General features: G+C 48.8%; 1 protein-coding gene across 1 annotated transcript in view; it reads right to left on the bottom strand.

Moving 5' to 3' along the window:
• The window catches only part of DNAH11 (dynein axonemal heavy chain 11), a 367,765-nt gene that overhangs the window by 82,192 nt on the left and 269,737 nt on the right, over nt 1–15,836 (bottom strand). Inside the window, 2 exon segments of the mRNA XM_062178539.1 lie at nt 674–909; nt 14,073–14,243. Of these exon segments, the coding sequence (XP_062034523.1) occupies nt 674–909; nt 14,073–14,243 (407 nt within the window).

The following is a 15,836-nucleotide window of genomic DNA, read 5'->3' as shown; positions in this document are numbered from 1 at the left end:
TTCTTCCTTCCTTCCTTCTTTTCTTCCTTCCTTTCTTTCCTTTCTTCCCTCCTTCCCTCTCCCTCTCTCTCTCTCTCTTTCTTTACAGGCAGAGTGGACAATGAGAGAGAGAGAGAGAGAGAGAAAGGTCTTCCTTTTGCCATTGGTTCACCCTCCAATGGCCGCTGTGGCCAGCGCATTGTGCTGATCTGAAGCCAGGAGCCAGGTGCTTCTCCTGGTCTCCCATGCGGGTTCAGGGCCCAAGCACTTGGGCCATCCTCCACTGCACTCCTGGGCCATAGCAGAGAGCTGGCCTGGAAGAGGGGCAACCAGGATAGAATCCGGCGCCCCGACTGGGACTAGAACCCGGTGTGCCGGTGCTGCAAGGCAGAGGATTAGCCTATTGAGCCGTGGTGCCGGCTGAAATTACTATATTTCTACACACATTTTTGCTCTCACACACCATGGTTGTTCTACCTTTCAAACTAATTTCTGCTTCAGGAAGTTGGATGCCAACAAAAACACCCTTTCAACAGAGAGCACTTTCTATGAAACACAAACAGGCAGATAAACAAACAGTGCCAATGTCAGAGCTCAAAGTGGCAAAGAGACCTCACAAATGCCCTGAGGTTCAACACATCAGGCCGGGCTTCTACAGCACGTCAACAGAGTTGGACTCCCAGGGTTCACATACCCCTTCTGGCCCACATGTGTCACTTTCAGGTTAGTGCCGTAGTGACTCTTGATCCACTTGATCCCCTGCTGCTGGGGGTCTATCATCAGGGGCCAGCGCTCGCAGTGGGTGAGGATGGTGGCATTTTCCGTGGACATTCTGTCACTGGGCAGCCCTTCGTTATTCCAGGCGGCAACTGTGGCGTCATCTGTCAACATGGCAATCACGTCCAGGCCTTTGGTTATTGGGATGGAAGTCTTTAAAAGAAATCAAAGCAGAAGGCAATCAACTGGCAGTTTGGTAGAGGAAATCTCCGTATGGCAGACAAGAACACAAGAGACCAAAGCCAAGAGAAGATGATCCACACTGATGCACTGAGGATTCACAGAGACACCATACAACTCTCACCATGAAGTACAACTTGACCTGGAAAACCCAACACTCTACCTCTCAGAATTCCACCAAGTATGGGATTAGACATCTGGTTCATTAACTACAACTATGTGGGTTCACCTGAAAGGGACTTTGCATTGCACTTGAGTGTACAGCTACTGCACCAAGGTGAGAATTCAGACACCAGGAACAATGAGAAGACACCAGCAATGTACCTGCCCAGGGAGCATCATGCACACAAGCAAGGCTGAAACACAGTGTCGGGATTAGGCACTTCTTGTTTATTTTTCAGGCCAGCACTACAAAGAGACGACTTTGGGATGGGTCAATGACATCTGCCCAGGCCGCTGGGGCTTCATCAGCGCATCTGTTGTCCTGTGGGACCTAGACTGTAGCCTCAGTCCCTAGAGTGAGCTGCCTGGGCCTTGGCTGCACTGCCACGCGAGGTGCTGTCTCCTTTGAAAGAGAGAGACTGAGACTGAGATGGAGAGAGTGGGAGTGGAGCAATGGAGGACCGGCTTTCCAAAAAAGAAAAAGAGTGTGGGAAAGAATTCATCCATCCACTCCTTGGGTCATCAAGCTCCAAACATTTATTGAGTACCTCCTGCATGCACAAGACATTGTCTAGAGACACCAAAAGAAGCAAGATGAATGAAGAGCTAGCCCCATGGTTTGGAAGGGAGCCAAGATGGAAACCTGCCTACATGAGAGTGCAATAGGTGTTCTACTGTGGCCAGCAGGGGGAGCTGCAGCAGCAGGACATTGGTTTACTGAGAGGTCACAGAGCATCAGCAAACAGCAAACAAAATGCTAAAAAGGGCCGGGCCGTGGCTCTATAGGCTAATCCTCCACCTTGTGGCGCTGGCACACCGGATTCTGTCCCGGTTGCCCCTCTTCTGGGCCAGCTCTCTGCTGTGGCCCGGGAGTGCAGTGGAGGATGGCCCAAGTCCTTGGGCCCTGCACCCCATGGGGGACCAGGAGAAGCACCTGGCTCCTGCTATCGGATCAGTGCGGTGCGCTGGCTGCAGTGCGCCAGCCGTGGCGGCCATTGGAAGGTGAACCAACGGAAAAAGGAAGACCTTTCTCTCTCTCTCTCTCTCTCTCTCTCTCTCACTGTCCACTCTGCCTGTCAAAAAAAAAAAAAAAAAGTTAAAAAGATTCCTATAGTAAGGCTGGGATGCAATTTGATATCAATATAGGAAAAGGAATACACTATTCCATTGCCCCTAACTACAATGTTGTCTAAAGAATAAATCAAGGGGCGCTGGTTCAAGTCCTGGCTGTTCCACTTTCAATCCAGCTCTCTGCTATGGCCTGGGAAAGCAGCAGAAGATGGCCCAAGTCCTTGGGCCCCTGCACCAGCTTGGGAGACCTGGAAGAAGCTCCTGGCTCCTGGCTTCGGATTGGCACAGCTTTGGCTGTTGCAGCCATTTGAGGAGTGAACCAGCAGATGGAGGACCTCTCTCTTTCTGTCTCTGCCCCTCTATAGCCCTGCCTTTCAAATAAATAAATAAATAAATATTAAAAAAAAAAAAAAGAAACCAAGATGTTTGGCCTAGCAGTTAGAGTGCTAGCTGGAACCTTTAGAATAATATCTAGGTTTAATGCTAAGTTCTGGCTCCTGGCTTCAGTTTCCTGTTAGTGCAGTACCTGGTAGACTGCAGAGATGGCTCAAGCGATTGGGTTCCTGCTTCCCACACGGAAGACCTGGATTGAGTTGGCCATAGCCCAACCCTGGCTGTTGTAGGCACATGGGGAATGCCATTGATGGCAGCATTTTCTTTCTCTCTTTGTTTCTCTCTGCCTCTCATATAAGCAAAAACTGAAAAAAACATTTTTTTAAAACATAAGGCAAACCTTACTTGCTAGCGATATGTACAATGAACCCAAGTATCTGACAAGATATAGTTTCCTTAAAGACATTATGATTTGTCTTTTAGAATAAGCATCTTTTATGAGCCAGGGGCATCTTTTCCTACCTTCTGCTCAATACAAATAGCTTGAAACAACTCAAGGCTTTTTTTTTTTTTTTTTTGACAGGCAGAGTGGACAGTGAGAGAGAGAGAGACAGAGAGACAGAGAGAAAGGTCTTCCTTTGCTGTTGGTTCACCCTCCAATGTTCGCCACGGCCAGCGCATCTCGCTGATCCGACAGCAGGAGCCAGGTGCTTCTCCTGGTCTCCCATGGGGTGCAGGGCCCAAGGACTTGGGCCATCCTCCACTGCACTCCCGGGCCACAGCAGAGAGCTGGCCCGGAAGAGGGGCAACCGGGACAGAATCCGGCGCCCCGTCCGGGACTAGAACCCGGTGTGCCGGAGCCACAAGGCGGAGGATTAGCCTAGTGAGCTGCGGCGCTGGCCCTCAAGGCTTTTTAATAACCTTGATTTCTGAAGTTAAAAGGACTAACAGAAGCGGAGCCTACAAGCCACACCCCCAAATTTAATAGCTTGAACTGTTTGCGCGTCTACTCTGTGCTGAGCGGAGTGCTGGGGACCAACACACACAGCAGCGTCCCCTTTCTCTTCTCGCCAGGTTAACCGAGTAGAGGAAATAGGAACAATGTAGTTCATATGAGAGAACGTCATAAATATTGTGAGTGTTTGGAGTCAGACTGTCACAGCAAAAATTGCTAGCTACTTTCTGTACCACTCTGCATTCAAATAGGAAGTTGTGTGACCCCATATAGAACTTTCATACTGAATAAAATATTTTTTGAGATTTATAAATATAAGCCTTGCTTTCACAATCTTTTAAAGATAAATTACTTTGGGGTAGGGGGAAGGGTGAGGAAGAGGAGAGGGGAGAGAGAGAGAAGGAGAGAGAGAGAGCAAGTGAATGCTCTTCCATCCTCTGGTCACGCCCCAAAAGCCTACCACAGCTGGGGCTGTGATGGGAGGGAGCTGAAGCCAGGAGCCAAGGCATCAATTCTGGTCTTGTAGGTGGCAGGAACCCAAGTACTTAAGCCATCAGCACTGGATCCAAGAGTCATAGTGTGTGTGTGTGTGTGTGTATAAAATATTTAAAGATTCATTTATTTTACTTGAAGTCAGAGCTACACAGAGAGAAGGAGAGGCAGAGACAGAGAGAGGTCTTCCATCCTCTGGTTCACTCCCCAATTGGCTACAATGGCCAGAGCTGCACAGATTGGAAGCCAGGAGCCAGAATCTTCCCTCAGGTTTCCCACACAGGTGCAGGAGCCCAGGGACCTGCTCTCCCAGGCCACAGCAGAGAGCTGGATCAGAAACAAAGCAGATAGGACTCGAACCTTGCCCACATGGGATGCTGGCACTGCAGGTGGTGTCCTGACCCGCTACACCACAGCGCCGGCCCCGGAGTCACAGCAGGAAGCTGGAGTCAGGAGTTGGAAACAGGAAGTAAGCCCAGGCACTCTGAAGGAGGACATGGGCTTCGGGACCTCAAGTCTGAATGCTACCCCTGTGCCATAAATTTTTACCCAGGTGTAGGCAGAGGAAAATGAACTTCATTTCATATATAGCATCTTAAAACAAACAAACTCTCATCCCCTGTTGCAAATGCACTTCTCACACGCCCTCCTGTATTTTAATCCTGTTTGAACTAAATTCCCTCACTCCCTCTTGCTGCTTTCTGTCTCGGGCAAGGATTTCCATCCCCAGGCTACACAGGAGGATCACACGGGAGCTTCCAAAAGCTGCCAACGGGCTTTCCAGGGCCCCACGGAATGAACCAGCCTTCAGCAGCAGCGATGCAATTCACAAGTTCTCTCCCGCATGACTTCAAGGCGAGGCTGCAAGAAGCGCTACCCTAGCACCTGCCTTCGCTGAAGGGCCTCTGTCAGTGGAGACAGTTCACCCTGCTAATATTCCCATGACTGGGAAACAGGCCCTTCATCCGTCTGACTCCCCTGCAGTGCCTGCCTACCTGCCATGTGGAACGCTCCACCTTTGAGGCCCACGGCGTGCAGCTACAGAGCTGTCTTCTTGTAGGTACTTTCTCTTCTTGTTAACGACTTGTTTGCTAGTTCTTTTTGTCTTGCCGAGTGTGCTCTCAACTCCTGACCAGCTCAGTGCCCACGTGGATGACCCATGCACTGACTGTGATATCCTTCAGGAGAAAGAACCACCTTTCATTCCTCTCTAGCACCCTGGGGAGAAGGGGTCGGGGGAGACACCACTGCCCACCTCTGGCTTCATCTACACAGCTCGCTCCTGCCCAGGATGTTGGCATGCCTTTGAAGGGCATAAGATGTGTTGTTCTAGACCTTAAGCTATTTCACCACTGAAAACTCAAATTCCAAACTCAGTTCTTTGCCATGGTTGTCTATACCTCTCTTGCATCTTTCAATGCAACATTCAGCTCTACGCAACAGCATTAGGACACCCGTCACATAACGTAAAATTTGTCGGCCGGCACCGCAGCTCAATAGGCTAATCATCCGCCTGCGGTACCAGCATGCCGGGTTCTAGTCCTGGTCAGGGTGCCGGATTCTGTCCTGGTTGCCCCTCTTTCAGGCCAGCTCTCTGCTGTGGCCCAGGTCCTTGGGCCCTGCACCCACATGGGAGACCAGGAGAAGCACTTGGCTCCTGCCTTTGGATCAGCGCGGTGCGCCAGCTGCAGCGGTCATTGCGGGGTGAACCAACGGAAAAAGGAAGACCTTTCTCTCTGTCTCTCTCTCTCACTGTCCACTCTGTCAAAAAAAAAATTTTCGTCACTTTATCCACTTAATTTTTTTGGCTTATTTATTTTAAAGGCAGAGGGAGAGGGGGAGGGATGGGAGAAGAGGAAGGGGAGAGATACTGACAGATCTCCCATTTGCTGGTTTATTCCTCAAATGTATGCAATACCTGGGGCCGGACCAGGCTGAAGCCAGGAGCTCAGGAACTCGCTCCAGGTCTCCTAAATAAGGTGGTGGGGACTCAAGGATGTGAGCCATCACCTGCTGTCTCCTAATGTGTGTATTAGCAAGACATCGGAATTGGGAGCAGAGCTAGGACTTGAATCCAGGCACCCTGATATGGAATGTGGGCTTCACAAGCAATGTCTCCTCCACTTCCCCAAACACCTGCCCCTTTGTTTAGGTGGATTCATTCTGAGAGGAGGAGCGTGGTGGGGGCAAGAGGCGCGGAGTCACCACACAGACCCCGGGAACCGGGTGAAAGCAGGCCAGAGGCGAGCAGCCTGCAAACTCATTTATTTCAGTTGGTATAGCAGCTTAAATAGCCAAGGCAACCAATCTGGTAAAGGGGCAGTTTATGCCCTAACCAATCATAGCCTGTTGCTAGGCAGGCTCTGTTGCCTGGTGGGTTTCAAAGCCATTCCTGAGTAACTGATGCTGGCTTGCCCGTGGCCATCTTGGCATGGCCTTCTCATTCCACCACACCCCTTTATCCACTTTGCAAGTGTACAATGCAGTAGTATTTAGGACATCCACACTATGGGGCAACCAGCACCATCATCTACCTTCAGAACTTTTTTGTCCCCCAAAACCCGAACTCAGTACTTATTAAACAATAACTCCCCTTTCTGTTAGGTTGGAAGATAGAAATCAGCCCACATATATGAATGGGATCTACAGAAAACAAAGCACCTGCAGAGAGGAACGCAGCCTTGGAAACTGCCCAGTATTTTACACTACAAAGTCCTGCCCATACCCCAACAATTTACAAGTGGCCCCAGGAGATTCCTCTCTGCCCAATGCCAAGTGAGCTACCTAGTCTGATCACACTGGGTAGTGAAACCTTGGGAGGAAGTGTACTTATTTCACACCCAGCAAAACCTTGGTCCAGAGAACAGAGTTGGGGGAGGGAGAAACGGTAACCTGGATCCCATTCCCCTAGAAACCCCAGTCCAAAGGCAGACTGCACGCTCAGCACTTTCCTAGATGCCGCCTGCCCTATCCGAGGTATTGCTCTGAGCTCTCACAGTCCAAATGGCTGGGTGCTCTCCCTCAGGTCCATCTGGAGAGGTGCCCATCTGTGTTGATGGATGCCCTGTCTCGCTGAACTTCACTACCTTGCTCACCATTACTCTCTGTCTTATGCCTGGATTCTTTCTTGCGAGCAGCCATCTCCACTAACATTCCCTCTCTTTCCCAGTTTCTGGTAAACACATTGGCTTCTGACTCCACTTAGAGACGATCAGACAGTTCATCCTTTTGTGGTTGGCTGATCTCAGCATCATGTCTATGAGGTGCATCTATGTTGTAGCATGTTTCATTTTTAAGGCTGAAAAATACTCCATTGTATGTATATAATACATTTTTTAAAAATTCATCTTTCCCTCAACACTTGGTTGCTTCCACCATTAGGCTATGGTGAATAATGCTACTATAAATGTGGGAATACAAGTATCTGTTCAAGTCTCTACTTTCACTTCTTTGGGGATATATATCCAGAAGTAGAACTGCTGGATCATGTAGTAATTCTATGCTTCTTTTTTTTTTTTTTGAGGAATCCCACCATGTTTTCTCAGCTAACTTCTGGCTAAACTCCCATCTCAATCCAGTCTACACTGCACCTCCCATTCCTTAATGACTCTTCAGCTCATCCCATGGTTTTCCTTGCCTCCTTCCTTTCTGGTTGCTTGAAAACCTGTTGCCCTGGTTGGATCCAACTATCTCTGGCCTCTCTCTTGATTTTTTAAACATTTATTTATTTATTTTTGAAAGGCAGAGTTAGAGAGAGACAGACAGACAGATTTTCTATTCATTGGTTCACTCTGCAATGGCCAGAGTTGGGCCAGGCTGAAGCAAGGAGCCAGAGGCTTCTTCCAGGTCACCCACTGGGTGGCAGGGGCCCAACCACTTGGGCATCTTCTGCTGCTTTCCCAAGCACATCAGCAGGGAGCTGGACTGGAAGTAGAGCAGCCAGGACTTGAACCAGTGCTTACATGGAATGCTGGTGTCCCAGGTGGTAGCCTAACCTGCAGTGCCACAATACTGGCCCCTCCCTGTCCCTGTTTTTAATCACAGCTTTTGAGTGTTGCTGATAAAAGCTTTGATACTATGACTCCAACTCTATTTTTTCCAAATTCAACTTGTGTTTCTCAAATCTGAGTGGCAACACATAACAGCTACTCTTCTATTGCCTTCAGGGTGTTATTTTTGATGCTTTCACTGCTCTCCTCCAACTTGTTCCGATTCCAGGTCTCCTATCATTGTCCAGCAGGCAGTGCCTCCTCCTACCAGCAGGGGGCGCTGTATCCACTTCCTTCCCACTCCAGGGCAGGCTCTCCTGCTCCTCTTACCCAAGCACCATTCCCTTCCGTCCATGCTGGACCCTGTCCTCCCCATCTACTGATCATCACAGCTCTTCCCCTCTACTCATAGGCAATTTCCTCTTCAGTTCCTCCCCCAAAGTACCGAAACAGGCTCTAGACAGCCTTGCTGAAAGAACCAGCCGGGTCTCGCACAAGGCATTTCTGGTCACCTCCTTCCCTTCACAGTCCAGGGCGACAGTCCTTCTTCTGCCTCTGCTGCCTCACGTTCTCGTTACTGCCCAACAGGGCAAGCGGGCTCCTGGCTCCCTGCACTGCCGTGCTGACCAACCGCCTTCACGTTTCCAAGTCTGAAGCCCCTCCCAGTTCTCCTCTCACTTGTCTCTGCGGCTTGGACACCTCTCCTGTCCCCCAGGACTCCACTCTCCCCTGGGGCTTCTCCAGTCCCACTTTCCTCTGCCCCTCGCGCACAGGTCAGCAGTGAATCGCACCCTGTCATCCTCCCCACCCTCCCCCGTGCTCGGATGACTGCCAAGTCTGATCTGCCATCCAACAACTTTCTCCTCCAGCTCCCTGCTGCTTCACAGCACTTGCCTGTTCCAGAGATACCTCACTGATCCTAAATACAAGCCAAATCCTTCCTCGTTTCTCCCAAACCGATTTGGGTCTCACCACTGAGACCACTTCCCCACTGAAATGCAATGTAGGTTTTAGACCATATCCACTTAGTTCAAAGATATGCATGGATACTCTTGGCAGTACCTCAAACTATTCAATTGGGAGTTACCATAGGACTCAGCAAATTCCACTCCACGTGCACCTGAGAAAAATAAAACCTATGTCCACTCAAGAGAAAAAAAAAGTATACATAATCATTTGAATGTTTATAGAAGTAGATTCATAATAACCGAAAAGTGCTAATAACTCAAATGTTCATCAACTGACTTGTGGATAAATGAAATATGGTGCATTTATATTATAGACTCTTCTTGTTGAGTGGGGGACATCCTAACCATAATACATGGATAAAGGAAATAATATCAAAGACGGTGATAAATGCTCTGGTTAGAACGACAGTGCCAGCTGAGGTGGAGCAGACACGTGGTGGGGTGGGGCTCTCACCACATTCAGGGCTTCGAAGGTGCTAACTCAACAAACACTTGAGGGATGGAACAGAGTGAGGCTTGCTGGCGGCCTTGGAGACAGGCACTTCCAGGCACAGGAAATACCCAGGGCCAGGGACCTAAGGAACCATGCCTGGTACATTCAAGAAAGGTAGCCAGAGTGACAGAAGCAGGGTAGTGAGGAAAAGAATGCCGGGAAGGGGATCAAGAAAGGCAACAGGGCTGATTGACGCAGTAGTTAAACGCTTTTGTAGGATGTGTATAAGGAGTTTGTGCTGACTGTGTAATGGGAGGTCGTCTAAGGATTTGACCGCAAAATTACACTAATCCGACTTGCATTTGGATAGACTCACCCTAGCTGCTATACTGCAAGGTGATCGGGAGGAGCGGCAGCCAATGTCAAAGCAGGGAAAGCTGTCGGGAGGGTTCTACAGGGTCCAAGCAAGAGCTAGGGCTCTGCTCCAAGACGGCAGCAGCAGAGGTGGTGAGAAGTGGTGAGCTTATGAATTTATTTTGATAGGAAAGTCTATAGAACCTTCTGGATGGACTGGACATAGGTGTCAGAAAAAAGAGCTAGATTTTTAGCCTGAACTCACACAAGGATGGAGTTGCCATTGAACAGGTCAGGGATGCTTCAAAAGGAGACAGCTTGGGGGAGGCCAAAAATTGCTTGGAGGCACTGTACCGGCAACATCCTCAGACATCCACGTGACAATGTCACGGTCTGGGGCAGAGGCAAACACATGGGAGTCATTAGTGAGGAGACCTAAAGCCATGAGTCTCGTTAGATGACAAGGAAGCTGTGAATGAACAGGAAAATGCAGGGCCTCCAAGCTTGAAGTCCTGGGCATTCAACAGGAAGACAGTGTGGAGAAGAGGAAAATACAGTGAAGTCTAAAGAGATACCAGTGAGGCTTGGGAACAAGTGAAAAAAAGCACTGGTGGCCGGACGGGGTCATCAGTTGAATCAAGTGGCCCCAGCCCCAGACTCCTGGATTTAACAATGTGGAGACGAAATCTGACAAAAGCAGTTTGCCAGAGTGTGGAATGACTCCAAGAATAGAGGGAGAGCTGGAAGTGAGGGCACACAGTACAAAGAGCTGGCGAGCCAGGAGAGTGACAAGTTTCTTGGTGTGTGTGTGTGTGTGTGTGTTTTGTTAATGGGAGAAATAACAACGTGTTGGATGCTGGTAGGAAAGACCTAGTAACAAGCTAGTAGAGAGGAAAACACCAATAACCACAGACTGAAAAAATCACTCGAGAATTGCCCTGGAAGAAGTAAAAGGGGAGGAAACTTAGTAAACAACCGACTTCATTGGCTTAACTGTCAATTATTCCTCTTAGAGCCTAAGAGAGAAGGCAGAGCTTGTGAGTACAGAGGCTGGCGGGTGCTGGATGAGTTGTGGGAGTTTATGAATGTCGTATATTACTCCTGTCACAGATCTCTCCATCCTTGAGAAACCTCTATTTCCCCGGCAGAAACACTTTGCTGTGATTATTCTAGTTTTAGAATACATCTTATAACCCTGAAGGGCAAGTGCCTCTTTCTGTTCTGTTTTAAAATTAACCTTGACTGTTCTTAAAGTCAAATTAATCCAGCAAACTCTAGAATCACTGGGTCAAGTAAAGATATAGTCCCCCCCGTGGAGTCTTGACTTGAACTGAGTTGAGTTTCTTTGCCAAGTAAGGGAGAATCAATGAATTTGGAATAAGAAGTCTCTCTCTTCTTTTAAGATTCATTTTACCCATTTGAAAGAAAAAGCCAGAGAGCCAGAGAGAGAGTGACAGACACACATAGACAGAGAGAGAGATCCTCCATGTGCTGAATTTGCTGGTTCACTCCCCAGATGGCAGCAATGACCAGGGCTGGGCCAGGCTGAAGTCAGGAGCCAGAAGCCTCATCTGGGCCTCCCACGTGGGTATAGGAGCCCAAGGACTTGGACCATCTTCTACTGCTTTCCCAGGTGTATCAGCGGGGAGCTGGTTTGGAAGTGGAGCAGCTGGGACTTGAACTGGTACCCACATGGGATGCCAGCGTCACAGGCAGCGGCCCAACCAGCTATACCATGTCGCTGGCCCCAGGAATACAAAGTTTTCACATATAGGAAATCATTAAGGATAGTTGGTTTTTGTCAAAAAGAGTCCCTGGGAATGGATGTTTAGCCTAGAGGTTAAGACTTCTGCTCCCCACATGGGAATACTTGAGTTCAACTCCTGGCTCCAGCTCCTGAATCCAGTTTTCTGCCAATGTAGACCTTGGGAGGCAGTGGTGAAGGCTCAGGTCATTCAGTTCTTGTCACCCACATGGGAAACATGGATTGAGTGTCTGGCTCCTGGCTCCCCACTTGGCCTACCCACAATTGTAGGCACTGGAGGAGTGAGTGGATGGGACAGCTCTCTCCATCTCTTTCTCTCCCTGCATCTTAAATTGAGAAAAAAAAGTTCCTTTCAAGGTTATCTTAAACATGTCAACAGATCATCAATAAATGACACTCTTAGACTACAGATTTTATAATTCACACAAATCATAGTCACTTGCTGATTGCTTTATTAACGAACCATTAGACGCTCTCTCTGTTAGGATGAAATGAAGTTACCTACAGAGGAGCAGAGCTCTAGAAAACACCCTGTGTTTGGGAGAGAGACAACAGGAGTCACTTCTCATGAGGCCATGACTTGGGGAAACAAGCCAACAACTCAGCATCAGTGAGCACTGCTGGTTCTCCCTGTGACCCCACTCCCTGTCCCCACGGAGGTGACCGTCCCCCTGCTCTGCCCACCATGCATGTAGATGCCGCTGCAGGCACACAGCACAGAACCTGGAACCCTCGGTCCCACAAGGAGAAACACTTGTCCATTTTCAGCTCGTCCTTCCTGCCGGGTGCCTCAGAGGGAGCAGAATCTCTTCCACAGGAATATCATGTCTGCGACTTGCAATCACTTTCTTATTTTTTAGATGGCTAACCCTAGAGATGAATAGGAGGGACGATGGTGCTGTTCTAGAGTCTGTTTCCCACTTTGCAGCACTAAGGCCTACGGAGAGAGGGAGAGAGCACTGTGATGACTGAAAATGGACATGGGATTCCCTGGCGAGAACTGCGGGGTCACGGCAAAGCCCAGACCTACGGTTAAAAGGAAACCATGCTTAGCAGATATCTCTAGAGAATTATTATTTTCCTTTGGTTGCCCGTTTAGAGTGTTTAGGATAACTCAACTATTTTTATTCTTATGATCTCTTACAAGCAAAACTGTATTTTCATAGAACCCCATGTTTGTAGCGTTAAGCAATTAGGAAAGCACAAATCAACTGAAGTGGAACCTTCTAGAAATACAAATATGGCAAGACGCTGTGGTGGCAACTGAGGACCCGTTTAAAACCACATGTGAGCAGGCAAATGTCCAACATAAAAAGTGCAAAATGGCAGGTTGTGTAACTTCGTGCCATCAGCGCATGCCTCAAAGATCAATGATAACAGGAAGACAAGGTCAAGTCCGACAGTTTTGACATCGGAAAGCGAGTGAGTGTAATGTGCAGTTTTGGAGAGCACGAGGATGCTTCATCAGCGATGAGGAAGGCAGAGGGGACCACGTGGAAAGACCACGGTCCACTGAAAGGAGCCTTAGGGTGAGCTAGGTGACACGAATGGACTCAAATTTGGAGAAGACTGAGTAAAAAGGTAAGACTCAGACAAATGACACTTTCGAAATTCTCAGTGCAGGAAGAATCAGGAAAAAAAAAAAAACAGAAGAATACTTTCTCCTTTTACATAAAAGCACATTTCATGGAGGTAAAAGCCTTTAACTCTCAAGGAGCGATACAGTGACAATCGCTTCCAAGTTCTCAATACAAATCCAAGGTCGGAAACCTCAGATGGAGCAAATCATTTCTATACGAACAGATCCTTCTTTGGAAATGATTGCTGCTGGGCTGCCTTTACCAGTGGCCTGTCCCTGAAGCATTAATTTCATTCCATTTGCAAAAATCCCTCTGATGCGGTGCACACAGCCACTGCAAGAAGAGGGCCGCAACGATCAACGTGGAAAAGGATGCGGAGAGAGGTGGGGTACCCTTGACTGCACACCAGAAAGGGCTGGACAGGTCACCAGCAAACCTCCACTGCCAGTATAAACGGTGCACAGAGAACCCAAGAGAGGCAGCCCACGTGTCTGACTTCCTATTCTGAGTCATTTAAACCCCCCGAGTCCCACTTTCCCTGTTTGTACAAGGCGGAGCTTACACTGGGTAACTTCAGGGCTTCCAAATCTTCCATTTTGCTTTGCTTATAGGCAGGCAGGAATTTTCAAATTAGGAGTAAACTGCTTTTACACTTGTATACAAAATACTACAATCTCCATCTGAGTAGTGTCTTGAGAAAAAGGTCAAACACACGACTCCTACTGTTAGTAAGCAAGCAGGACATAGCCCGTGATTCAGTATCCTACCAATTCCAATTTGATTCCAGTTATCAGTTTTGTTAACAGCGCTTGGCTAATGATCACGCAGTAGTTTTTGCAATGCTCCTCTACTGCCTGTTAGAAACCATTGTTAGAATAAGGAAACCCGTGCCACACACAAGAAGCAACCAGAGAAGTAGCAGTCTGCTACCGGGGCACAGGTACAAACCCACCTGACGTCAATCTGGTGACGTCAATCTGCTGAGACTGTAAGCAAACAGTCCGCGTGTTGGCGAGGAGGGGAATTGCACCCACCTTGTGGAGGAGAAAGGGGACCCACTGGCAGGCCACCAGGTCCCGGCGGTACGGTCTGGTGAAGGGTCCCGCGTAAGACACAAAGGCAGCCGCGAGCAGGACGTCGCCACACAGCGTCTTCTCCTGAGCTTCAAACGAGCGGATGGACTGACCCCAGCGAGTCTTCTCTGACTGAAAGACCAAGGGACTCAGATGTGATGGCAGGGCGAGCACCAACCCCACGAGGGTGGAAATGAAGTTACTGGCCTGGCAGAGTCCCAGCTCCATCCTCCTGCACCGGGGACCTTGTGTTGTGTCACAGGCCTGAAACCCACCCCAGGAAGGAGTTCCCAGACTCTCTTCAGCTGAGCTCAGCAGGACGCCATGTCGGTTCTTAGACATCTTCTAGCTGAACACTCTCACTCTTAAAGATTTATTTATTTGAAAGAGTTACAGAGAGAAGGTGAGGCAGAGAGAGAGAGAGAGAGATATCTTCCATCTGCTGGTTCACGCCACAACTGGCCACAACAGCCAGAGCTATGCTGATCCAAAGCCAGGAGCCAGGACCTTCTTCCAGGTCTCCCACATGGGTGCAGGTGCCCAAAGACTTGGGCCATCTTCCGCTTTCCCAGGCCATAGCAGAGAGCTGGATCGGAAGTGGAGCAGCTGGGACTCGAACCGGCACCCATTTGGGATGCCGGCACTGCAGGTGGTGGCTTTACCCACTACACCACAGCACCGGCCCCAACACTCTCACTCTTTTCACTGTAATTGGGTCCCTGCTCCTTGGCGAATGGAAGACCCAAGATCTCAGCATGGGTAATGTTAGCCTGGTGTGCTCAGGTCCTCCAATGCTGACAATGGCGCTGCACTGCCCTACAGCAGTGTGTATGCATATATATATTTATATAAACATATAATATTCATATTATATACATGTATTTAACAAACTGGCCATGTGCTGATTACAAAGAGAAATTAAAAACACTCCCGTTAATTAATGAACACGTAAACACCCATCTATTCTGGCTCCTCTTAATTAAAGACGAGTGAGTGCCAATAGTGACTAAACTTGGGTTCTTCTTCCCACCTTGTCATGAACTCCCTGGAGGAAGCCGTGCCCTATGTTACAAGATAGAAATTGGGACTGCCATTTGCCTCCATGACAGTCCGCTCAAGAAATGCCGCGGAAGCCCCTCTCTCTAGGTAGATGGCCACTTGTGCTCTGACTTACAGGTTAAGTATGTGGAGTCTTTAATATTGGATTTGAATAAAACTGCCACAAGTACGTATGGATTGGCTGAACTGCAGCACAGCCCCCTAATTCACTTTGTTTCAGGCATGCTAAAGATTAACACAACATTCTGAAAATATGCAAATCTGTAGACTCTGGGAAAGAAAAATCCGAAAGTTGATACTGACGAAGCACTCATGAAGAAGAATGCTGTGGAACCTTGGATTCGTCATGAAAGCAGACAGACCACAGAAAACGAGAATGGCGTACAACACCACCGACCGGAACACCACCTCCGGTGAGCCCTCCTCGCACAGAGCCGAGGCTGCGGAATTCACACACAAAGGTGGTCATCCAAGCTGTTCTAAGATGCCCCCTTGCTTTACCTGATGAAGATCACCCCGAGTTAGCCACGTAAGCAGATGCTGAGGGACGGCAGCTCTCTCGCTCGCTCTCTGGAATTTAGGACCCTCCTTCCTCGGCCGGAGACAATGTACCCATTCGTTTTTCAAGCAGGATCTCTCATCTGCCTACCTTCCATTCTGTTGTCT

This window comes from Lepus europaeus, chromosome 20, assembly GCF_033115175.1.
Source record: "Lepus europaeus isolate LE1 chromosome 20, mLepTim1.pri, whole genome shotgun sequence".
Classification (NCBI taxonomy): domain Eukaryota; kingdom Metazoa; phylum Chordata; class Mammalia; order Lagomorpha; family Leporidae; genus Lepus; species Lepus europaeus.
This window is presented reverse-complemented; position numbering and strand designations above follow the sequence as displayed.